The sequence below is a fragment of the Podarcis bocagei genome (assembly GCF_964188305.1).
Source record: "Podarcis bocagei genome assembly, chromosome: 1".
NCBI lineage: Eukaryota > Metazoa > Chordata > Lepidosauria > Squamata > Lacertidae > Podarcis > Podarcis bocagei.
Window position 1 is genome coordinate 96,392,514 of NC_138125.1, and position 27,106 is coordinate 96,419,619.

The 27,106-nt window shown below is 37.8% G+C and overlaps 1 protein-coding gene across 1 annotated transcript in view; it reads right to left on the reverse strand.

The window, feature by feature from the left end:
• Positions 1-1,654: 1,654 nt before the first annotated feature.
• Positions 1,655-27,106, reverse strand: part of SNX4 (sorting nexin 4) — a gene marked incomplete at its 5' end in the record, with an annotated part of 28,931 nt that continues 3,479 nt past the window's right edge. Inside the window, 12 exons of the mRNA XM_081188862.1 lie at positions 1,655-3,473; positions 3,831-3,945; positions 6,957-7,102; positions 8,743-8,842; positions 9,269-9,358; positions 11,076-11,141; positions 13,092-13,153; positions 14,574-14,646; positions 18,282-18,337; positions 18,819-18,866; positions 21,103-21,252; positions 22,572-22,710. Coding sequence (XP_081044988.1) covers positions 3,426-3,473; positions 3,831-3,945; positions 6,957-7,102; positions 8,743-8,842; positions 9,269-9,358; positions 11,076-11,141; positions 13,092-13,153; positions 14,574-14,646; positions 18,282-18,337; positions 18,819-18,866; positions 21,103-21,252; positions 22,572-22,710 — 1,093 coding nt within the window. The 3' untranslated portion in view covers positions 1,655-3,425. The remainder of the gene's footprint in view (positions 3,474-3,830; positions 3,946-6,956; positions 7,103-8,742; positions 8,843-9,268; positions 9,359-11,075; positions 11,142-13,091; positions 13,154-14,573; positions 14,647-18,281; positions 18,338-18,818; positions 18,867-21,102; positions 21,253-22,571; positions 22,711-27,106) is intronic.

The following is a 27,106-nucleotide window of genomic DNA, read 5'->3' on the forward strand; positions in this document are numbered from 1 at the left end:
AGATATATTCCTTATGCAAATATTAGCTTATTAGTTTACCCATCTGAAAAATTATTGGAGAGAAATCCATGCATAGTTGATAGTAAGATTAGCTAGCTTACTTGCTAATGGTTGATGCAGGCACATGTTCAATTTGTCTTGTAAATGTTCCACTTCTAATACTTAACCTTCATATAGATGCTGACATTCTGAAGCACAGAGCAAGCCACTATGATTGTTGGCATACTCCCGACAGCTTTCCCTGGATACTTCAAAATAGCAAAATGTACTGAACTAACAGCTTGTCTTTTGGGCACCATAGTAACACAGTTAAACTCTCTAAAACTGAGCTCAATACGAGTTAAGGTTTTTCAAATATGGCAGGCTAGAGAGAGGTTCTATCAACTGCTATAGTATTTGCAGGTGAGGTAGGAATATGTTCCTATCCATCCACTTGTAGAAACATTGTTGATTGGCTATGCACACAATTTTGCTGAGTAGCCAACATTTCAACAACACACTATTAGAACAATTTGAAACAGAAACTGACTTGTTTCACAGTACTGCAGAGTGAAATGAGAGCCTATAGGGGATGCCAGCTTTTCTGAGACATGTTGGAAAGTCAATTTGCTCCAGAGTCTCAAGAAACCAAAGTGAGGCAAACCTTTAAAAATGCTAAAATCCTGCTTTCTTAAAGCAGTACATAAAGCTTTTATGGCTTATGTGTTTCAGGTATAACTTGTCAGATGCAATGCTTGTTTTGTGTTTTTGTCATATCAAAGTTCTCTCCTTTTACAGAAAACATCTGTTAACAAGAAATGAAGAGACTTTTTGGTCTGCTCCAATAAAAAAAGTTAGTACCTTGAAGCTGCACTCTCTTCAGTGTCTTGGGGAAATTGGCAGTACCCTTCTTGCCGCCTCCACTGCTTTGAGGGCAGTCCAAGAAGTACAATTCATTATTATAATAATATATTATATACAGGATCCCCAGCAATATGATGAAGCATCCTTGCTGAGGCTAATTAGATCTAGGTTGGGTCAGTGCCTGGATGGAAGACTGTCTGAGAACAACATGCACACTCCCTTAAATTCTACAAAAACTAAAAATTGCAAACAATACTCTCCATGAAGTATTGGACAGCTAAGATACGGGAGTCTGCTGTTACTGAGAATGAACGAGAATGCAGGAGGGCAATGAGCTTATTATTGATAGCCCAATCCATCTTTTAGGTCACATCTGAAGCAGTGCATCAACCAGTATCCTCATCTAAAATAGGACTGATGTACAGTGGTACCTCGGGTTACATACGCTTCAGGTTAAATACACTTCAGGTTACAGACTCTGCTAACCCAGAAATATTACCTTGGGTTAAGAACTTTGCTTCAGGAGGCCCCATTAGCTAAAGTGGTCTTCAGGTTAAGAACAGTTTCAGGTTAAGAACAGACCTCTAGAACGAATTAAGTTCTTAACCTGAGGTACCACTGTACTAGTTTACTTTGAGCAAAAATAAATTTGGGGTTACTTTTTTTTAGAGAGAGAAAGAGATGTATAATCAAGAATTTGAGTCCCACATCAAATGAAAATGTACCTCTTAAAAAGTAAATGAAGCCCAATATAGGATACAACCATTTTAATAATTGGACAATTCAAAATAAGTGCAAAAAATACAAAAAATAATAAAGTGTAGTTTTATTTAGCATTTGGCACAAAGCATACAACAACCTTTTGATCCCTTCTCAGATTTAATACAGTTAGCAAGAAAAAGGCATACTAATACGTTATACAGCTTATGAAATAGAGGGGCGGGATAGGGGAAGGCACTAGGAAGATCAAGTGCATGGAAAATATTGACTCCAAGTGCCTAGTGGTATTAAATTAAGGCACGACTACTCTAGGAAGTTTACTAGAAAAATCTAACTTTGTAGCTGCTTATTTTTTTTGGAATGTACAAGTTTTTACTCAGTTTTAGGACCCAGATTCTACAGTTCTTTGAAATGGAATGATTGGCAATAGATATATTCATCTTAAGGTGGCTGAATTTACCACTTAAACAATAAAGATGAAACCATTCTTAAAATAAGATGTTAACCTTTAAAACCACACATCAAAAATTACATCAATTTAACTGAAAACATTTTACTCTGGAAACCTGGTTTTATAACTGCAGCAAGAAACAAGATCTGATTTGGGGAAAATAAACAGATTAAGTAGTTCTTTTTTGGAATATGTAAACTAATACAGTGTTATCATCCAAAATAATTAAATGCATACTTGACAAATGAATACTATTAATCTCAGAAGCTTTGCTACAATTATGTCTGGCATGATTCCAGATTTACTCAAGTGACATTTTAAAGACTCCTATGCAGAAGAGCAAATGTGCATTAGATCTTTCCTACAGCTGGGAATTAGTGTCTTGCATTTTAAGATTCAGAGCGAGCAAGAGCAACCTTGCTTTTGAACATACTGTACCAGCAAAGACACCAAACAATTCATTCTATTCATTTCCCTTTCAAAAAAAAATCTGGACAAAATGAGTGCAGTAAACAAAACAGATGCATATACATATAAATGCAATTCACATTTATGTTGCTACAAGTGTAAGCAAAAGCAATTCAGATTAATAGTGTTCTTCCAGGTGGGGTGGAACGTTGTTACTATTCAACAAGGGGAATAATTTTATGTTCAGCATAATCTTAAAAAGACACATTGATGCAGAACCAAATACTTTTAACCTAATGGATGATGCTGAGTAAATTTAAAGCTGGTGTTAAGCATTTTTACTGAGGTCAGTAACAGTAACTATTCAGTGCTAATTGTTCAATCATGTGCTGGCAATTAGAGAAATTCTATAATAGATTTCTATTGATTTTAAATTCAAGCACAGAAACACCACATTGTACTGTATGGAGCACCCCCACTGTTTAAAAATTTGATATAAAAAAATAAGCTATTTTTTTTGGAAAAATGTTTCTTCAGAGATGCAGAATGCATGTGTTATGTTACAGATGGTGCTTAAACTTTGAAAACATAATTTTGTGCCATGACAAAAAATAATAATGGAAAAAACATCAGCATATCTTATAGCATTACAATTGTGAAACAGCAACATATGAAGAAGGGGTACCTGGAAATGATTTACATAGTGCAAAGATTGGTGGTTCAAGAGCCTAGTATGTTGAACAGTTTAGTTTATGTAATCATTGGAGCCAACTTGGATCCTCCTTATAGCCTTACCTCAAGAGAGAACTACAATGTTCAATTTGCTACTGCATGCAAAAGAAGCCACAAGGTGGCCATCAAGGAACAGAGACCAATTCTTTGTGCCCTACTTTCACAAATACACCAATTCCATGGTTTAATAATGTAGCAACTTAGTATCCATGTTCATGCACTTGTGCTTCTGTTATCTGGCAATTTGCCACGAAGGACTGAGTTCCATACATCACATCTTGCCGAAACATTCTTTTGCATTTGTCCAAACTTGAATTCCCTTCATAGGAAATAGAAAAAAACAAAGAAAATGCTGGTTTTGAAGCGAGCTTTCAAGCTGACAGTTGGATAGAATCAACTACCCAAATCCATGCATCCATTTCCACTTAAAAATCCTGGGAATTTTACACATGATGGAGGAGCACAAATCTTACATTCATCATGTAATGCATGCTCTAATCTTAAGCACAAACAGAATGTTCCTCTCCCCAGAGCATAACAGAATAGGGCTGTGGAAGCAGGCTACTGAGTAATGCAGAGAGGAGTATCCTGAGGCTTCCCTTCCTGAGGGCAGAAACATGTATTAAATCTTCATACTGTGCTTCCCAAGTCTAAAACATTAGTCCAACAGACTTACCTTTTTGCACATGCTGATCTGCATTACAGCATAACTTATCAGGGCCTCTTTCAAGTCATGGTTTTTTTGCTCTTTGAAGCGTTCAATATCAGTCCAGGCACTTTTCATAAAGTCACTGCAATAAATGGAAAACAAATTAGTGCAAAAATTGCCTGCATCATGTAAGCCCAAGCTATCAATCCTGTTATTTACTGGATGAACAATTGCCACCAATGTGAGAAGCAACTGTAGCTGCTCATGAGAAGGGGACATATTCAAGAAAGGTTGTGATTTTCAGTATTTTTTCAGGATTCCTTCTCTCATCTTTGCTCACTAATTGCAGTTGTGCATTTATCAATTTAATGTGTCATTAATTATCAATCCAGATTCTCCAATTAGCTCAACTGGGATCAGTTTTATATACAGGATTAAATTTTTGGATTAAAATACTGGATTAAAATTTTGGGGCCACATGACTACATGTAATTAATGCATTTCCCCCCTGGTGCTTCTTTTACTGCTCGAGGCTCAGATGGAGATCTGGACAGCTTGCTGCTTGGAATTTTAACCTTTCACGGAAGTATTTTATTGCTGTGGATTCTGGAATGTGGAAACTATTTCCTAAGCAGCCTCGGGGATTAAAATACAACTTAGTGTCTAAATATACAAATATGGGTGAAGGGGTGGGGGGAGGAAGGAAATAAGCAAGATGGTCTCCAGGAGTTCCCTCTTGTGTATTCTGCACTGTTTGTTCTTTGGAAAGTTTGGAATAGTTTTACTGGCCAGCTGATGGGAGTTAACATTTTAAGTATTTTATTTCTAAACTGAAAACTTGGTGCCTTTTTCAGTGACCAGATCGCATTTCCCAATCATTTTGACACAAAGTGTCAATGTCTCTAAACATTTTATGAACAGCAAGTATGCATAACCGTCAATATCTATCTATAACCAATGACTGTTCATCCAAACACTCAAAACTGTTCAGTGGATCAAAAAGGTATCATCCAACCAAGACCCCAAAGCTTGGAGGCAATACTTACATGGTTTAACTGTATCAGCTTTGCATTCTTGAATAGAAATGAATGGTAGACATTCATCCTATGCAAGAAAGAAAAGGGGCTGCAATAATACACTCCATTGTGGTGGAAACAAAACCTGTTCCCCTCTTCTACTTCTTATGACCTGACAGATTTTCATTGTCAGACCTTTTTCCAGATGAACTGTGTCAAGGACCTTGGAAGTCTACTGATCAGTCCAAAGGCCTACATAGAGTAGCATTCTTTTCCCACAGTGCGCAAACATTTAAATGGCTATGAAAAGCCCACAAGCAGAACATGCATGCAATAGCACTCCCTGGCTCATGCTCCCCGACAACCAAGGCTCTGAAGCACACTGACTGATACTGGAAGTAATAAACAGCCATAATTTTAATCCCCTTTTAAAACCATCCCAGTTGGTCTCATCACTACATCTTCCAGTAGTGAATTCCAGTTTAATTATGTGCTGTGTGAAAAACCTCATTTTGTTTGTCCTGAGCCTTCCACTATTCAGCTTCACTGAATGAGCCCAGGTTCTAATATTGTGAGAGGCGGAGAAACACTTCTCTCCATCCACTTTCTTCACACCATGCATAATTTTATACATTATATATATATTGCTCCAGCTTTTCGATTACATTAGTTGTCATTTTCTGCACCTTTCCCAGCCTTATGAGGCTCTCAGACACAACTTTCCATTCAGGGAAAGGGGTTGCAATCCAAAGTGACAGTTCTGTGAAATGAACAAGGTGTGTGGGGATGGAAGAGGAGGCAATTTTTGTCAATTCTCCCTGCATTCTTCCCTTCTGTTTTGAAGAGTTTTCCAATCCTCCACAGAAGATTTTCAGGCGCACAATAAGTTGCAGGGGGGGACGGGACTAATGAGAAGCACCCTCCCTTCTGTGATGAATATTCCGTGAGCATAAGCCTACTCTCTGAATCCAACCCCAAACCATGTTCCCCACAGACCTGAACAGCATCTATTAATTTGCATGGCAAAAGTAAAATACAAACTTGCCCTTCATTAAATGGAATAGATTATTCAGGGTCATGTGTATGCTGCAATTCTGTGGGAGAGTAGAACTCCAGCTTCCTGAGAATCTCAGCTTTCATTTTTAAAAGCAAAATTTGCTTGTGATTGCAAAGATCTGTTTGGAAGTGTCTGGGAAACATCTGCTGAAGCTTTCAAAGCCAGAGGGACTGCTGAAGGAGGCGGCCTTCAGTGTCCTATACAGTTCCTTGCCTCGCCTCATGCCTAACAAAGCCAGAATTATGCACAATAATAAAGATGGGGAGAATTCTACTAAGAACTTGCTACCTATGCAAATACACAAAATTTACATAATTCATGCAGGTCACAGAGAAATCCACTACTCTTGGCATGAAGCCTGGTTTCCCTGGGTGCAGAATTTTTGTTTTTTTAAACTAAGATGTACAGATAACACTGAGCATATTGATCTTCTTAGCTGCAATCCTTACACAGGAAATCGTAAAAGCTGTTTTCCTCTGCAACAAATACACTGGTTTTGGAAATGTCAGCACTTATTTCCTAAGACTTTTGTTCCTAGCAAAAGATCATTCTGTTTGTTCATGAGTAGCCTGCTAATAAATCTAACCTTAATAGGAAGCTACCTATGTTTTCTATAAAATCTCAAAGGGATTTTTTTTGTCACCAAGTTTTCTCAGTGTGAAGAAGCATTATGTTTGTATTCTGTTCTGTGACAGAGAAGCCAGCTTGCTAAACGTATTACTATCTTAATAGAACACACACAATAAACCATGAAACATGCTTTGAAAGTGTTCAGCTTTCTCTCACGAGCAGTAGCTAAGAATGTGGAGTGATAGCCAACGAAAGTCATACTATTCAATAGGGCTACTCTGACTAATACTGAATATGCTCTTTTTGCAAGTGAAAGATTTTGCAAAAACTCATAAACACCAGAAATATATAAAAGTTGTGTGACAGATCCCAGATAGCTGCTTCCCTCGTATTTAGCATTTAACAGATAACCAAAGTCTCCAAAGATAGTCAGATGCTGGCAGCATACTGTCAGCTTGCACAAATATAACTTTCACATCTACATTTTCTTTAAACATGATCAACAGTTACCGGCTTTCTAAATTCTTTGCTTTGAGCTGCTCCTCTCCATCACGTATCTGTTCTTCGAGCACTTTTATCTTTGCTTCTCTTTGTTCTGGTGTTTCCTGGCCAAACAGCTTGCTGGTCATTCCCTTCAAGGAGAATGTTCTTACAGTCTGAAAACAGTAAACATGTATTCTAGGAAATTTGCTTTTCTGGAGGGGAAGGTGCCCAAATACATGGATAAGGAAAGCTTATATGGCACACATAACTTCAAAATATTAAGCTGCATATAAAATGTATTCTATTTTTATCCCAGCTGTCTTTCAAAGAGCTCAGTGACAAATTTGGTTCTTCCAAACCCTGATTTCCTCACAGCCACCCTGTGAAGCAGTTTAGGCTGACTGCCCCAAGGACACCTAGTGCTCTTCACAGCCAAGGGGGAATTAGAACCTCCCTCATCCAAGTCAAGACACTCTTAACAATGACACCATTGTCTAAAAGAGACAGACAGTTAAACCTAAATCAAGATTTATTTATTTTTAACTATATATCTTTACTTAATGCAGCACGGTACAACTCAGACCAAGAATATACTGCCGGCTTACACATTCCCATCTCTGGAGCCAATTGCCTGCTCCATTTCTGAGCAACTATAGTTGGACGAATTAGGCTAGCTTGGCAAACTAACGTTAAGTAGAAATAAAGATGAGAAGCAGGGAAAGAAAGAGAAGCATAGAGCAAGTCCCCAGTCCTCCAAATAATGGTTCAGAGGATTCTGTGAAATGAACCAATGAAACAGTGGCTCCAACTCTAAAAAAGCTATTACTGAATTTTGATTATAAGTACTCCTCTTTCAGTAGTCCATGTTTATAGCTGAATGTTTATGTTAAAAGGGAGTTAAGCTACTCCATTTGTTTCAGAAAGATTTAAGTAACCATATGCAAGATTTCAGTCTTAGTGTTTTAATTTTCTACACACTGCTCTATTCCTGGTAGGGTCAGGGAATATCAGTATCAAACTTTATTTTGGTCACAGACCAGCATATGATAAAACATATGGATAAACTGAACACATAAGACTTAAAACAGGTAAGGGATAAAAAACTAGTAATTAAAAGGAGATTATATCATACATACTTATGATTTACAATAAATGTAATATTTCCCATGGCTTATATCTTCCTTTCTATTCCTCCCCGACACGCATCTCTTCCATAACAGTTTTTTTAAAATGTGATTAAATTCCAAACAAACAGCTTCATGCCCCTTTGACTTACTCAAATGATCAACTCCATTCTCACAATCACCAAAAACATATATGCTGTTAGAGAAATAGAGCTATCCATAATAGTATTCTGAATGCAGTACTGTGCATTCTCAAAATCTTGCTAATGAGATAAACTATGCCGATGTCAATACCACCAAGTACACAGAACACTCCTGTTTATCCAAATTCACTGGGTGCCTCCCAGTCCACTGAAGAAGGGAAGTTGTTCGATAATATTTTAAAATGTCTAAAAGTAAAAAGTTTCTCCCTCTCTCTCTCCTGCCTCCCTCTAAGTTCAAAAACTGCACTTTATCGAGCAGCATGTAACACACCCTTGTGGTCAACACATACATTTTCCATACAGAAGTTTTGCATGAACAGCATAAATCGCTGTGAAATAAATTACTAAGATCTACAACTTGACTAAGACCCTTCACAAGTCTCCTGTCAGCAAGCAATACATTAATGCCATTTAGTGTAAGAACCTGGCTTTCTCCAATTCTAGATTTTGGAAAGGAAAGTGGAAAAAAAATGAAACCAGGCTTACTCCCGTCGCCAATTCCTCACATTGCTGCTTCTTCGATGTCAGATCCTGAGCAGCCATTTCCAATTCATACTGAAGAAGTTCGTGCTTCCTGCAAACAGCCCTAAAAATAATTCAATAAAGGAGATTCATGTGTAACTGTTTAAATCAGATTTTTAATACACATCCTAACCAACATATAGCCTGAATTTTAATAATCCTATCATCATTATTAATGCATTACTGATCCAATTGACATGCTAGGGAGAATTGTTCTCTCAATGTTGCTTTCAGCTCACTTTTACAGCCATATGCACCTCTGTCACATCCCATACAACCACTTTTATGTGAGCCCCATTATTTCCCTATTACAAACAGATCTGGAGAAAAGGCTGAGAAAGCAACTTGTTCCAGAATTCCATGTATGAGCAAGCTTTTGAACTCACCTGCACAATAATCTTTTATATTTGTAAACTGTTTACAAATGTGCTCAACTGCAATGCTTTAAACATAACTAGAATCATCATAGAAATCATGCTAATATGCTTACCGAAGAGCTTCTGCATAGAAGAGATATTCTTTCAGCTGGTCTGCATAATGTTCTTCCTCTTCTAGTATATCATCAATTGAAGCTGCATACCTACCAAAAGAGAGCATAACAGATAAAAGAACCCCTGAAACTTCATCAGTGTTGTAAAATAATTATGTACTAGTCAAGAAACATATTTCTCACAACAACAAAATATAATGAAAAGGCACTTGTGAGAAATGCTCCTTAAAAGCCTTCCAAGCCATTGCTACAATAAAACGAAAAATCTTAATATATTTCCTGCTAAAAAGAAAGCAGTTTTATTGCAAGGGAGGGAAACCCAATAAAACAGGTTAGAGTAGTTGACTGTCACTCTTCAGTCAAACAGGCAGCTAAAAATATGAAATAAAAGATACCAACTGAATTTTACAAGACAACTATTACATTATGTTAGGTAGCAATAAAGCAGGAGAATAATTTTGGTGCTCACCTACTGATCAAATATTATTATACCAAATAACTTTAAGAAATGTTGCAGTGCAGCCAGAAAGGGGATACTGTTCTGCCAATTTGAAAAAGCTTCTCCAGTGCTTTCCAGGATGCAAAATGTTGAAGACACTTAAAAGAATACTCAGTGGGACACTTCTTGAAACTATAATCCTTGAGATGGAGGATCAGCTAACTTTGATAGGCAGGCTCTGGCTTCCTGAGAACCTCAGCTGTCGCTCTTGTTTCCAGGCATTACAGATGCAAAGACAGCCAGAGAGAAAAGCAGCCCGCAGCTCCCAACCCCTTCCATCACCATTATGGTCAAAGCCCCTGCTGCTTAAGCAGAGTTACACCATTTTAAGTCCCATGGGCTTCAGAATGAGAGAAAATAAGCCTCAAGTTTTACCGTACTGATCAATGCAAAATAAACACATTGATAGCTCTGCCTAAATGATGTTGTTGTTCATGATGATGATGATTTTACATTAAGATCCCTAACACCACCATAAGATCCCCGGTGAGTTACACCATTGAAACACAATATTTAAACAGTTAAAAACAACTTTCAATCACAAAAAGGTGGGTCCTAAAAATAGATGTATAATTTATGACAATATACACCTCAGATATCAACGGTCAAGGTAAAGAATATTCATTGGAAGCTGTACAGTGAAGGTGCCAGACACACCACTGTTGGGAGGGAGTTCCACAGCTCAGGGGCTGCCACAAAAAATGCTCTCTCACAGGTCTCCAGGCACTGAGGATGGAGGAACTACCAAGAGGGCACCCTCTGCCAATCTCATCACCCAAATCTGTAGGGAAAGAGGCAGTCTTTCAGATCCCCGGGGTCTGAATCATGTAGGGCTTTAAACTGCAACATACTAGGATAACTGAAAATTCCTCAGATTTTAAATATCCTACTGAACCCATTTAAAAATTCAGGCAATAAATAGATGTGACTTTAAAAAAAACAAACCTATAAAGTTATATAGTATCTATGGAACAGCTACTGCTGTCAAACAAATGGAGAACATCAGGTTTCATTCTACCAGTTTCTGGCATAGTAGCTTAAAGGAAACTCTGGAAGCATTTCCAACTTCTTCTACAGTTTCAAAATAATAATAAAAAGAAATCCTTTTTAAGTCACCAGGGATTCCTTGGGCTACTTAATGCAACAGATTCTGAAGCAGTCCAAAGCTAAAGCCAATGAAATACTGAACAGCCTACAGTGCTATTTTTCAAAACACACCATCTTCTCAAAACTACATTTTCCTACACATGCACCCCTTCTTAATGTGTCCATCTGGATTCCATCAACTCTCAGATAGTCAATACTTACACATCCATGTGATGGCCAGCACTCTGTAGCCCATCCCCCATCTCCTTCTCTATTGCACTCCATTCACTAGAGACAAAAAAGAAAAGGAAAAAAACCTTTAAATAAGAAACAACATAACACATGAAGGGTGAGAAAGTTAATAAGCTGCATCCTGTATGTAGTCTCTCCCCAGGTGGTATCTATATGGAGAAACCTCCAAGTTATACTTGGCTAAACTGCTGTACTTCCACCAAGCAAGCAGTAGTTCTGAATGCAAAATGTGAAAGTCTGTTATAAGATATGCTATCCTATCTTAAACACCACATGTAAAATATGACTTTTAAGAACTCCCAACAGTTTAAGGCCCCCAAAAGAAGCTTGTTTGAACATTTAAAACTGGAAAGCATCACCACGTCATTTTACTACACTTAAAAACAAATGACTTCCCAAAAGTTGGGGGAGAAGCACTCTTTCTCACCTTTATGTTATCACTAAAATTCCTCCTGAGTAAAGCTTTAATTTTAAAAAGAAATATTTTCTCATCCATAGCCTGAAACATACTTTGATGGAGTTTGATTGTGTCTATTTGTTATCACCAGATCCATAGCAGGATTTTAAAACAAAGATGGCACTTGCCTTTCAGCTCTACTAAATTAACCTTTCACCAAATATAGTCTGTTATTTTTTGGCAACATTGTGTCTACTGTCCATGAGTTTCAGTAATATTTTCTTAACGTCTTATATTATTTTGGTATGTCGTTTTATGCTAAAATCTCAATAACATTTTTAGTAAGATTACTGAAAACCTACAGAAATTTTGCAAAGAAACCAAGCACTCCAAAAACTAATGTGCAGTTCATCTTGTGTTCTATCTAGCATAATTACAGGAGTACTACTGATACAGTTTAGAGTTCTAAAATCAGAGATGCACATCTGCAATCAATTAGCCTAGTGGATTAAATGTGCCAGCTGCAGAACACAAAAAGGAGAATTGGATTCTTTAATTTTCCAGTAAGATGGCCAAGTTAAGTTCACAATCAGGCATACAAATCACAAAAGCGTATTGCTTCAGTCAGCTCTTGAAACAACTAAATATAGATCATCTTGGAAACTGTCATGATGGTGGGTTGGTTTCTTACAGTACTAAAAAGTCACCTGTCATTTAAGTCACATGCAATGTGATCAAAAGGTTCATGATCTCCAGTCACGTTTCATGATGTCACAATGTGGATGGACTTTCTCCCAGGCTTTGCACAGAATAAGGTACAGACAAAGTACTGCAAAGGGGATCTGCTAATAAGCTACCTCTTGCTTCCCTTTTCCTGATAGGTGGGAGGCAACAAAAGACACTCAAGTAGCAGTGTTGGCATTTCCAGACAGAGCTAATAAGTGGTTCTTAGCCTTCTGCAGTCATGAAACTTTTTCTTTTAATTCCTGAGACTTCAGCTCTAGCCCAGTCTGCAGTTTGTACCCTCGGATTGGAAGTAGCAACATGTTTTGTTGAACTCGATTAAAAAGGTGTAAGAGATGCTTTTCGGCAACATTTACTGACAAGAGCAAAACACAGAGTTTTTAAAGACTAAATTGCATGCAATACTAAACACATTGATGTTACATTACATGCTTTTTAAGTGGTGTTAACAGTCACAAGGAGAAAACCTGATCAGGACTGAGACCACAACATGAACAACGCTCCCACTCCACCTTTGGCCAAGCTTCTATTAGCCCTGGAAGCGAAGCACCCACTAGTCACTTCCCTCCAACAGGTTTCATGCGAGAAAGGAGCCTTCTGTGGTGTGAAGATGCTTAGGATGTGAATCTTCCAACGACAGGAGATCCATTCCCTCACCCCGCCCCAACTTTTATTCTGATACCAGCTAAAAACTTCGCCACCTCTTGACTGTTTATCTACTGCTTTCCTGTTTTAAAAAGTTGTTTTATAGTTTTGTTTTTTATAGCTGATTTTGTCCAATATGAATTGGAGAGGTGGGAATAAAATCTCACTCAGTCAAGGGGTAAATTGCTTTCATATCTTACCTGAAAACTCTTCCATAATTCCCATGGACTTTGTACACACCATACAGCCGATCTGCCACTCTCTAAAGCAAGCAAGCAGTAGTCAGTTTTTCCAGACATATTATTTAATTGAAGCGTTCTAGGAAAAGTGTGCCATATAAGATATTCACATTAACAAAGCTCTATTCCACTTTTTCCTTCTGGAATGCTAGCCTGAATTACATTAATAAAATACCAGGGGGCAAGAAATTTATTTTCTCTTCTTTTGTTGGTCTCTACCCAAACAAGAAAATGCTTATTTGAATTGCTTTCTCTTCATTGTTCCAATCCCATCATGATCCACCAAAATATATTCTTTTACATCGTGCCTGCTTTGTTTGGTTGAAGACAGCATTAATAGAAAATCTTGTCAATTTTTTTTTAAAAAAATGAATTACAATGTTATCCAAATGGTCCATGGCCTCCAAATGTAAGGATATCAGGGCGGGATATGATGGCATTTGCAAAATAGTTGCTGACTCTTCTGTAATGTATCAGGTGTGAGTTTTTTGCCAGCCTTAATTGTAATTTTTGACAATATGCCCAGCACTGAAGTCTGGCTCACTTTCAAGACAAACTGAGCTTTCTGGAATAACAGAATTATATCAGCTACTTACTAGTCCCTAATAAACAGCCTAAGACAGAAACAGGCAACATGGAGACTATGGGCAGAATCCAACCAAGTAGTACTGTTAGCACCCTTCCCAAATTTGCTCTGGAGGGTTGAGGGAAACCTGAAAACAGATTAAGGGGGAATCGGGATAGGAGGGGAAGTTCTGTTGCACAACCAGAAGTCCTTGTGCTAACAGAATTGCTTTATTAGTTACTGCCTTAAGTAGGTCAGCAATTTTATATTTAATTTTTCAGACCCATGATATCAGATCCTACACTTAAACCAAACAATTCCTTACATCTCCCCCGAAGACAAGGCAGAGGTTTATTCTGAAATAAATCTTCTCCCCAGCCCCACAACAAGCTAAAGAGGAAAAATGGGCACATGCGCTCACAGCACAGTATGATGTTCTTATGGGAGGGATCAAAGCAAATCTAAGAGGTTGACCACTATACACAGTACAATGGATATGTGGGGTGGGGGGGGGGAACCATAATAATATAACTGGGAAACACACAAAAAAGTATTTGACTATCCACACCTCCCAAGGGGCATCCCATTTTTGAGCACCACTTTTTTAATTTGTGAAATTGTTCCTGGTTTTTTTTACCCCTCACATCAGAGAACCACACTTAAAAATGTGTTTGTTCTTCCAACTTCTCGCTATTTCTTGAATTCTGGGACACAAAGCAAAGACACATTTTTTAGAAAAATAAATGGCCACTTCCAAAACCCAGCACTACAATCAAATCAGCTGCACATCAACAAGGGATAGATGGATTCTTTTATTGTACTTTAACCAATGTTGATAAATGTTACTCTCCATTAGAATCCACAGAGAAAACACTTACAGCTCTGACTCTCAGAAGGTGTGATATGACAGACTGCAGCTCATCACTGTAGTGTTTAAGTTCTGTAAATCTCCTGGGAATGCAAAAACAGATAGCAGATCATTAACAATCAGGAACACAAACTGCCATAAACTGTATGATAGCTTCAGAATAGAACAGTTTAAGGAAAAGATTGACTTGTTTAAGTAGAATTATCTCTAGATTCCTGAAGTAGCAGCCATCAGCTAAAGTAAGGATTTGGCAGAACTCTTATTAATGCAAGGAAGAGTTGGTTGAGCAAAACGAGGCCTTGTTTAACCACTAGTCTGTTCAGTATTCCATTTGGTCAGCTTGTAAAACAATTTATTTGGACAAAGAGATACTGGAATGAAATGTAGTACCCTCATTTAGGCGCAATATTACATTTCAAGCACAAACCTCAGCAGTTTGAGAAAGATGGAAAACAATACACTACAATGTATGACTTAAGCTACCAGTGCAAAGCGAGGACTGCACATTCACAACATGGTGAATTCTGTTAAAAAAATACAGGAACATAAAAATCAGCTATCAACAGAAAAATTTGGCCCTTCTCAAACCCTTTTTCAGAAGTGCTTTTGGTACGGTTCTGTAGATAATGACCACATTAAAAGGGGGGGGGGGGGAATCAGACCATTCCCCAAGTAGTGCTGACTGTGGAATGCTTCTTGGAGCAAACACAGTTAATAAAAATTGATGGAAGATAGTTAGCTTGGACACGTTAGCTGTTTTCAAAGTGCAACTGCGTCTCAGCAAAATGAGTAGTTTAAGGGTGCAGGCAGATGTAAGAATTTAAGAGCAGTCAGAAGTAGTGTTGCTGGAACTCTCAAAAAAGAAGTCTCAAAATTTATTTTTGCTAGTACACATTCATGAGCGCTTGCAGAGTTGGACGCAGAGTCCTTCAAAATTTAGACTCAGCTTGACATGGGCTTGTTTTGACTCTTGCTACTACTGATTTCATCCCTTCCCTCAACTTACTCAGCTATGGCAAGGAAGGGCTTACAGTGCATCTGTAAATACTGCCACAGCATGCTCCAACAGAATCCAAAGGTTTCAGGAACCACAGGAAATGTTATCTATCACAGCAGTGCTTTCTTCAGCTGCACAACCTGTCAAGTTTCTACCCAACCCTACACTGCAATTAGGCTTGAAAAAAAGTATTCAACAGAAAACTTTTTTCAAAGCCAACTGCAGCAGGAGAGAGGAGAAGAAGAGACACAGAGGGTTAAGTGCGGAATTCTCAGGGGCACATCCAACACAGACCAGCAACTCCCTGTTCCAATTTAAAGCTGGAGGCCCCACTGCTATGGGAAAAGTTGCCAAAAATAAAGGATGAGAGGTAGGCCCCATCATCAGGAACATGACAAGGCCCGAACTTTAGCAAAGGCATAGACTTTGTGACTTTGGTGTATGGGGTGGGGGAGGAAGGAGTGTGTGGTTGATGTCACAGGTGCTATCTAGTACCAGCTTTCAGCTACATGCCCATGAAAGAACACTGTATGTTTGTACGGAACTCAGTGAAAATACTGTATAGCTAGCCCTACTGTTCTAAAACAATTCCACATCTGTCTCCACACTAAACAAATGATTCTCATTGCCTGAAAATAGCTACCATTACTGTTAACCACGTGCAAGATTAATATATCAGAAAAATGAGAGAATTCTCCCCCTCAGTTGGAGTTTGTTGATTTTGGGTTTTTGCCAGCATTTGAAATATAAGGGAAAGGACTAACTACAGTCCAATTTCCCATTCTTACAGCAACAGGGGACAAAGAGAACTGAAAAAGAGTAAGCAAGCCTGGCTGAAATAAATGTAAAAGTGGTCTAGGGAATGGAAGGGAATTAGAGAGCATTGCCTTTATCAGCACATGGTTCAGCCAACACAAGCAGAGACACTAATTTCATCATGCAATATGTTGCCATGTTCTGCATTTGCTTTTTGGAAAGTAGCTGCTGGAGTTGTAAAGGAAACTAACAAAAAGCTTTGAGCTTGGCAAATTTTGTTTTAAACTGTTAGTGACTGGAGGGAAAGAGAGATTCTGATGCAAGAAAAGAGTTTAATTAATGCATCACTGAGATATTCTTTTCTTTCCATCAGCAGGCCACAACATTTTCATCATCCCTCTTAGTCATTGCTTAGGACAGAAAGAGCTCTGTGCTTAGTTCAAGAACAACTGCAACAGCTAATATTTTGAAATGCTCATTAGCAATCAGTTTCAAATTATTAAATCAAAAAGACTCTAGCTGAAAATATTTTAGTTACGACAACATTTCATCTTTTTACCAGTCAAAATTCCCAAGCCCTTCTCCTCAAAGTCTACTTCCTCTGCAAAAGACATGGAAAGAAATACAGCCATAGCCAGTCACCAAACCTTAAAGCGGAAGGAAAAGTTCTGTTTTGTATTTGTTGGTTGTATTTGTGAGAGATCATTTTAACTAGTCATGAAGTCATTTGAATATTGAGTTGCAGCATAAATGAGGGGCTCCCAAAATCAGCCATGAAAAAATATCAAATTTGTAAGAGCTTTACAGCCCCATCCTATACATGTATACTCAGAAGTCCAATGGAGTTGAATTGGGCTTACTCCCAGTAGGGATAGGACAAGGGTGGGGAACCTGTGGCCCTCCAATTGCTGCTGTGACTCTAGCTCTCCGTCAGCCCCAAACAGTATGGCCAATGATCAGCACACCACTTGCACTTACATATTTTTGCATGCTCTATACTCTACTCACAATAAAGCAAAAGTTGGACTTCCAGCTGCATCATTACCGCATTATTCCTTTCACCCCTGGGTTTTCCCCTTTACTTTGGGAAAGCATAAGGATTTATTAGTAGATATACTGTGGGCATCTCAATGACATACTATGACATTTAGAAAGCCTACCTGCTTACAGTTATCATTGGGTGGACATATGTCAAGGGAGGAAAGGGAGAGATGCAAGTGTAGGAAATTATTACTGGGATGCAGGAGCATTTTCCGTATGTAAACAAAAAGAACAACAACACTCTTTTTAAGAGTTGGGAGAGGGCAGAGAAGAAGCCCAAGGGATTTAGGAAAGGGAATGAGGATCACCTTTCAAATTTACACTGGGTACTCTTTGGAGATAGGGTCAATAAACCAAGAGTGAAGGGAGAGAGACACCTCCAGCCCAAGGAACAGCTGTGAGTGGTGAGAGACTCTGCACTGGCCAGCTGGTAATGGCTTTTTCCACCTGCCTTGCCCTACCCTCCAGTCAGGGGGGTGGGAGAGTGTGTGTATGAACTTAACAGTGCTTAGTTCATCTTTTGCTTGCTATTTTGTTAATGTTGTTAATATTTTTTTATAGATTATAAATGTCATATTGATTTGTTAATCATATGACTTTTGCTTTAATTGTGATGTTTAGCTTGTTTTAGTTGTTGCTTTTTTATAGACTACTATACTATTGCTATTTTTAATTATTCTGTATGATTTATCCTGTACTTATGATGTTCTATTATGTTCTATCATATTATTGTTATTTATTGTTTGTAAGCCACTTTGGGATTCATCTGAATGAAAAGCGGCATAGAAATGTAATAAACCAAACCAAACCAAATCAGAGTGAATATCAACAAGGAGGCGGCCTTGTAAGCAAATAAAAAATATTTACACATTAACTGCAATTCCCAATTGCAACACAAACTAAAAACACAAACAACACACTTACCTGTCTGGGTTTTTCACTCTGAATGTTGCATTAAGGGCTTTTAACCTAGAATCTGCCTAATGAAGAACACACAAGACACTAATTGTATTCACTTAAATAAATTTAAAACACACATTTCAGAAGATTATCACCAGAATAAAATATGGTATTACTTGTGATTAAAAATGTACTAGAAGCAGTTATTGCAACAATATTTCAAGTTACATTTGAGTATAGAGGCCTAGCTATTACGTCACAAAACTTCAATGAACAGAAATGGGAAAGCTCAGTTGAGACTATTAATCTCAGGGTCGTGGCCTTGAGCCCCACGTTAGGCGAAAAATTCCTGCATTGCAGGTGGCTAGACTAAATGACCCTCGTGGTCCCTTCCAACTCTACAATTCTATTCTTCAAATCTCTTTACAATATTATGCCATAACTTTCAGTTACCAAAAATTAATTTTGAATATTGCTCCCCTCACATTAAATTATGAAGCTGCAAATTAGGCTTACCCTTTGACAGAATGTCACACATTATAATAAAAAGGAGATAATTACCTTTAGCTGAAATCCTGTTTCATTTACCGTCTCCTTCCATCCACCTTCCTAGAAATGGAAATTTCATTTCAACTTTAATTTCAATTTCATTTTTCAATGCATTATAAATTTGTGAGTGCTGCCTCTGTAACACCACTGGTCCAACACAAAAAAGTGCTATCATTTTACTGTATTGTGTTTTTAAGCTACAATAGGCTGCCCTGAGTGGGCACTAGGACAACGGGATAGAAATGTTTATATAAATAAATGGGCATCTGCATATATAAGACAGGCTTGCAAATAAATCCACAAGAGCTACCAGCCCACATAACTTTTCATTATCCCATCTGCTCATGCTTACCAATTGTTTAAAAAACCCACCTCTGCTCCAATTTACAATCATTTCCTATCTGTCACCTGGAATCAATTTCTACCCACTTCATATGAGTAGGCAAATGGGTATTTACCAGTCTGGTATAAGAGCCAGGATATGTATTACTTCCTTCATTATTCTCATAAAACACATTCCAGCAATGCCTGTTCAGAAACCTGAAGACTCTCTGGTGGCTCCATGCAAAAAACGAGTCACACTCAGGAAGAGAAGAGTTAATGGCCAGTTCTGATATTTTTATTTTAAAAGATTTATCAACTGCTCACATTTTAAAATATCACAGTAGTGTACAGAAAACTATTGCTCTATCCAGTTACTTCTGTGGCAGTTAATCTTTCCCACTTCACCCTTTTCCCAACAGCTAGAAAAGACCAATCACCAGAAAAATAACAGAACAGGCTAGCAGCCCTCCTTTTTCAGTTATGACATTGAGACACTTCAGCTTTGCCTACAGGGCAAATGCAATAAACAATCCTGAAAATCTTTCAACAGGCAGGACTGGACGGCTATTTATATGGATTTGATATACTACAGAACAAGATGAAAATGGGGCGCTTCCATTACTCAAATTCAACTATCAAAAGCCTACAGTAGATTTTTCTTGTTACATTATGCTGCCCAATACACTGCTGGTCATCAGGCAATAGCTTTTCCCACCTGCCTTGTCCCACCCTTCAACCCTAGGAGACGTTTTCAGACTATGACTTTAAGAACAGGAGAAGCAGCTGGGAAGAGAAACGAGGACTTAAGGTAATTTTAAAAAAAACACAAAAAACCCCAACAATTTTATAAGTTGTGTGTCTTTGTTTTTCAATTTGATCCTTTTTACATGGTTTTGTATGTACTGTGGCATTTCATGCAGTGTGACTTGCTGTTTTTAAATTGACTATAGTTTAGTAATTATTTATTGTAATTGTTAGTGAATTTCTGTTTATTATTTGCTGATATTTAATTTTATCGTTTTCTATTACATTCTAATGGATTACCGAATATTACTTTATTTGATATACTTTGTTTATTTTAATTTTATGCTTTCATTATGACTTTTTTGTTATAAGATGTGCGATCTTTGTTGCATATTTTCTTCAGCTTGTAAACCGCTTTGTGTATAGCAGTATAGAAAGATGGTATACAAATTAAAGGTGAAATGAAACAAAGTTATCTCCTTTCCAAAAAGTCCAGGAAACTTTCAGAAGCAGCACTCCAGTATGTCCATGTAGTATTCACTTACGTACTGTTGCTAAAGGAGATACCTGCTTGATGGTCAGAAGAAGCCATTTCCAGCACAACAGAAGAGAGGCAACAGAGGCCAACAGCAGGTGAACAAGGCCTGACAAATTTCATTAACCATATCCAGTAATCAGTTTATGAGTTGAAGTGCATTACACTAATGTTTATTTTTTAATTAAACTGAAGGATCAAATCCAAGCAACTAGGGGAATAAAACATCTATCCCTTAAAAGTGGACTGGAAAATAAACCAGTAAACAACATGAACATGAGTAGAAGTAATATTTCATGCTTTAAACAAAAAACAGGCTTCTATTCGATGTCTATAGTTGTTAGGTCTCAGACAGAGCAATGCAGATATTTGCCTTGTCAGACCACTGGTCCACTTAACTCAGTATTGCCAACAGTGCAGGGCTGAGAAAGAGTCCTGCGTGAAGTCCCAAATATCTGTTCTAGTCAGTGTAGACTCTACACTAACTGGCAACAGATTTCCAGAACTTCACACAGGTGTTTCCTACTCAAAGGGAAGCCACCAATTGAATCTAGAACCTTTTGCAAGCAAAGCATGCACTCCATTATTGAGTTAAAGCCCCACAATTCTTACATAATCTGATGCATTTATCATGAATTAGAATTAAGGTGGAAAAGTTTGGTTTTTTTAATCCTGCAGACAGAATTAAGGTACCTTGGTTAAAAATGCATTAAAAATCTTCTCCTGACAAAGTATGGGATGTGAAGCCACCCGCAAAAGGAAGTTTTCCAAGCCGATTCTTCTTCTTTCCACAAAATCTGGATCCATGTTATCTGCTGCTAGCTTATGCCAAACAAACTCTGCCTGTGAAACAAGGGGATGTGTTAAGAGCATGATTGTGTATACTTCACACTAAGATAATGTTTTCCATTTCTACAAATTATGTGAATTAAGTATATAAGCAGCTATGTTTGCTTTACATAATTTATTCTGGGGCAAAGGCACAGAAACCTTATGCTCTGGTGACTGAAAATGCTGCTACAGTTCAGTTCCTCACAACCTTCTGAGGTCACCAGCTTTTTGGGGATCCTGGGTATATCTGGAATGTTGAGTGTGTGCTTTGAGAACCACATCTTCTGGCTGCTTCTCTCCCTACTAACCCAGGTCTCTCTTACATTCATATATATGCCCCAGAAAGAGAGAAATCACACATACAACACTTGTTTCCCCCCGTGTAGATTGGGTAAAAGCTGGAGTACTAGTAGTACTGCATGATCTTACATGGAGTCCACCCAAAAACCACCAAATTAAGGTTTATGTTGGTAGACAGCAAAATAAAAATAGGTGTCAGTAATAAAACAATAATGATGCAAGGCATAAGTGATCATTATTATCATTATTTTACATTGGATGACAACAAAACCACCATCAAATCACAGAATACATCTATAGCCATACATCTGATCTATGAGTTGATGGTGATTTTGAGAGAATTCCTAGTAAAACTGAGGATCTGTGCTGTGGATCTGCATTTTTGCACCACAGCAGCACTGAAAAGCACTGGATCCATGATTTTTTTACAGCTTGGTCAATGGAAACAGAAATCATGTGTGATATAATGGTGGTCTGATGAGAAACTTGTAAAAAATAATAATACAAGAGGATCAGTTTTACTAGATCCAATGTATGTACATGTGTGTGTGTCCCCCTTTGATTCCTGTGGCACCCCTGGTTGCTACCCATGGTTTCTCCATTTTTCTCACCTGTTTCCCATACTGCTCCCCTTTCCCTCCTAACTCCCACAGATTACCAAGCTTTGTGTTCAATTCCTGATCTAAGCATTAAAAAGCACATAAAGCTGAAAAAGGAAGTGGGAAATAGTGTTGCTCTTCCAACTTCTTCATTTAGCCATATGTACTTTTAGAATAAAACACAGTACCCATCCACACCACAGGACAAAAAGGGGCAGTAAGCATGTCTATATATGGTGGTGGGGAGGCACAGAGGCTTTGCCAGGGAAAATCTACAAGGGTATCATTGTTCCCATGGACTCCACACTGGCAACCCCAAAAGACTGCTTTAAAAAAACCCAGCCTAGTACAATACTGGATGAATGCTAGTGTGGATATTGCGTCAAGAATGATGGAAAAACAGAATGAGATGAAGTTGCAACATTTTCTTACCCTTTTTTCTGGCAAAGGTGGTACAATAACATGTGGGTAGTTAACTAGCAAATAATTCCTCAACAATTCAAATTCACTGTATCGCCTCCAAAGAGAATCTGGGGGAGAACATTGCCCTTCAGCCTGCGACTCCACAGCCCTGAAAAACATCAGATCATAATTTTGAAGAGAGAATGCTAAGATCAGTACAATATCTTAGTCTTCAAGCTATACACAATTTGCTAAGAAATGTTATTTTGTGGGTTTTGCAATGGCCTTTATAGAGATACTATATGGGGTTCTGAACTGTGGGAAAACAAATAATGCCAAAGATTCCAACTGTGACGTTTCACTGGTATTGCTATATGAACCTTTTAAAAATGCAATGGTCATTCTTACCTTACTAAGTGCTTCTGGCCATTTTTGTATATCCAGTGTATTTACTTCATTTAAAATGTTTCTATATTTTAGTGCTAGATTGAGTTGTGAAACAGTGTACGTATACATAAAGCAAGAAGTACCATAAGCTGGAACAGAAACAACTATAATGATATGCACCATGTTAAATATTCACCTAAAATGTTACTGAGGTTCCATGCCTATGAGATAACATACATATATCAGGATATGTACACCCTTGGCTACTATTGGGAAGCTGACATCAAGCCAGCAGGGAAAGCAAAGGAATATGGAAAATGCAAATTTTGGTTTTGCTAGCATGACCAGCCAAAAATGGTAAGCACTTGAGTTAAATATATTAAATGGATGGCATCCAATGCAGTGACAGTATGCTCAGACACAATGGGAATTCTGCCTCCCTTTCCTCCCTACTGCTGTCCTGTAACAGACTCTCCTGTCATTGCAGTAAATACAATGAAGAGACAGTGGGAACCTATATCTGTGGTCTTGCTTGGTAATTTTATTTATTTTTTAACAAAAGCATAGGTTCAGAAAGAGAGATTATAATGGAAGGCTGAAATTCTGCACTACAATGGAGACAAGGTAGGGAAGATTGCAGGTATTTTTATTCTTGAAGAATATTTTTCCATCTGGCTGCATTAAGTGGCCATAAAATATCACTAATGTGAGAATACTTCTCCCCAGGAGCTTTACTCCACAAAAGGAAGTTAAACCCACAAAAGGTACTCATTATGCTGAATGCCTTCATCATCATTTGATTCTTGCAGCCACATTATAAACTTCATCTCTAAACACAAGTTCTGCAATCCCTGCCTCAATTAAGATGATAATCACTTGCTGACATTTGGTCTAACTTTTCAATTTATTATTGGCTTTGAAACATTACGATGCTTGTCAAGTGTTCTGACAAGAAAACCATATGCTTTCCCACTTAATAAAGCAGTAACAATGGTCCTTGCCATGAGCTGAAGCAAGATGCCTGGGGGAAAAGTTAAGGAAAAAGTTATACCTCTGAATTTCCACCATTTAATGGTGTAAGTGATTAAGATACTGAATTATTCTAAACCCGCATTTATTTACCTAAGTGAGAAATGCCAAACTGAACCAATGGGCGTTGAAGATCTGTCAATTCTCATTGCTATATAAAACTAACTATCTGAAAATGGGCCGTTAAACAGAAAGAACCTATAAATCAGGAAAACGCAAGAAGGACATTGTTTATTTCCCAATTAAAAAAAAAAACACCTTTTGACTGGATGACTTACATGGTTAGGCCTGGTTCACACACTTTTAATACAAGTTTACAAATGAATTATTCCATGTTTAGAAGGGATTACCATTATTCCATGAGAATAATAGTTACGTTTTGCCGAATACTTAGCCAAATGATTGTATTTGTGTGCTTTTCTCCAAAGAAGAATATATTTAAGGGATCCAGTAGTCCAACAGCTATTTAAAATCCTTCTAGACCAGCATCCTGGTAAATATTATAGGTGCCCAAAATTATTTGAATATGAAATACAGAAAAGGGTACTTGACTGCTAAAGCAGACAGATAAGCAATGAATAAAGGATAATGCAGCGGGTCCTTCCCACCTTAGGATCAGTGTTTTTCACCTACTCATAAATCTCTTTTCTCTTCCTTGCTCCACTGAAGTTGTGAAAAGGCTGGCATATCAAAGGAAAAGATAAGAGCTGTCCAATTCTCTACTTGAATTAGGAAGAACTTAAGTACTTAGTAAGATATTTGAAAGGCAGTCCAATATAATAAACTCCATACTTTTACATAAGAGGAAATTTACATTGACAAATAGGTTGCACACAACTGTAATCTAGAGGTGTCCAGCAAAAGGAAAAAAGAGTGGAGTCTCTTATTAGTTACTCTCAACATGCTTTTGTAAACTTTGTTTTAAAAAAAAGCCAAACCCAATACTCCTCATTTCTAACACACAAGCAATTCAATACACTATAACCATTTCTGCCACACTGTTTATGCTTGCCCCATTGCTCTATATACAAAGCCATGCACACACCCAAAGTGATGTATAAATAACGAACAGCAGCAGTATGGGAAAACAAGATGTATATTATACCCTGTAGAACAATTACAACTTGTTTCATTTCCTTAATGTTCAACAGTCCAGAGACTATCCTAGAACCCTTTGGCATGGGGAGGGTCTACTGGGAAGCCCATTTGAGACCACTGGATGTAAGTTCTCAATTTTTACTGCCAACCATGTCTCTTTCAGTCCTTATTACTATTAAGCAAGTCTTCAAACCTCCTCTTCCCCTAGGATAGTTTTTATTTCACAGATTTATCTGAAGATGATTTAATAAAGTTACCAGCAAGACCAGGGAATCAGCGAAACAGCTACAATTGTCCCTCTGGGAACTGCACATCTGTACTAAGCAATGACTTAGATTAGCATTATGTGTGAACTGCATCATTGTCAGCGTTCAAGTTAGCAATTCTCTTATACAGATAGATCCTTTTAACTAGTCCTGTTCTGACCCAATGTGCAGATCACTTGTAATAAAAACAGCTTGTTAATATTTTTTAGATTGTTAAAGAAACAAGTCCACAGAACTTGAATTCTCATTTAGATTTTGTTATTTTAATTGATTTTAATTTAATTTTTATTTTGGTGTTTTAAATCGCAGCAAATCTAGCCTCTTTAACTGCACAGAGCTAGCAAAGGACACGTTACTTAAGAAATTCTTAACATGTTTAAATTCAAATAACCTGGAACCTTAACAGATCAATCCTGTCTACTCAGCAGCAAGTCCTGCTGAGTTCAATAAAGCATACTTCCAGGTAAGTGGATACAGGATAGCAGTCTAAGTGATTACTCATGAAACACTGGGAACTCAGCAACTGCAGATAGGAAGCATGATGACCACATTTACTATTAGGGAAAGGCTGGAGAATCTTTTTCCTGCTGCGGCTACATTCCCTCAGTAATTATGGGCCAGGAGTCTTACACCAGCAGTGGGCAGGGCAGAAGCCAGTGACAACTGGTACTACAGCAAAAGTAGCCATGGCTGCTCCTTTTCTCTCTCTTTGTGCCCACCTCTCCCCCCATCCCTCTCCCCTGTCACCCTCTAGCCTGCCCCCAGTCACCCTCCTTGCAACACATAAGAAATTAGTGCAAGGGATACATGAAATTAAGCTGAGGGTCAAAAATTGCCTGTCCCTGTATTAGACAAATAAGGGATCTTATTTTAAAACTGAAATATCCACAAGTTACTGATTTAACCCATTCTCATTCAAAGCAGAACTTACCCACGCTACATTTTTCTGAGTATATCAACTTTAGTAAATTTAACCTAGCTTTGGAGGTTTATTTTTTAGTGATGGGGATACAATGGACTGATCACCATATATTGATTTTATAGTATCATCCACCACTGAACTTCAAGAAACAAACAAACAAGAAAGGATTGTCTTGTTTCCAGCAGTCAGAATTAGCCACTGCTCTCGATCTCCAGTTCAAAATAATCTTAGATAAGCAAAGCTGATACAAAATTCCTTTATAATAAAGGTTTAAGCAATTCACCAATATTGCTAATTAATAAGATACAAAAAAAATATGTTTGAGATGCTGTAGAAAGGGGAAAACCCTACCATCTGCGCCACAGAGTAGCTAAAAGGTCAACAGGGTAGCAAGGCAGTTTTTTCAGCAGATGAACAGGACTATTTTGCAGTTAGGATTGAAAACAGTAATCTAGAACGCTCATTTTATTGAACAGAGAAAAATAGTACCTGTTTATTATTTGCAAAAAAAAATAAAGCTGTGTTAGAGAGAGTGCTACAGTAAGCTTGAACAGCTTGGTTAATAATGTACAAAGGGCCACAAGAGTCAACCAACATTTATATGCAAATGCTTCCAGAATGAGTGGTCAGCTAGCTATGTTGAGCTTATATATGGCTACTGATACTAGCATTTTGAATTCTTGCCAGTAGAGTAACTAAACAAGAAAAGACACAAAGATTAAATCTATACAATCTATTTCAGAATACTAAAGAATTCTGTGGAATACATACAACCCTCAGCTCACAGATTCATCTACAAATAGGCTAATATGAATTGTCCTTCAAGTACATGTTTCCATACTCATCCAAAAGCAGCCATAGAA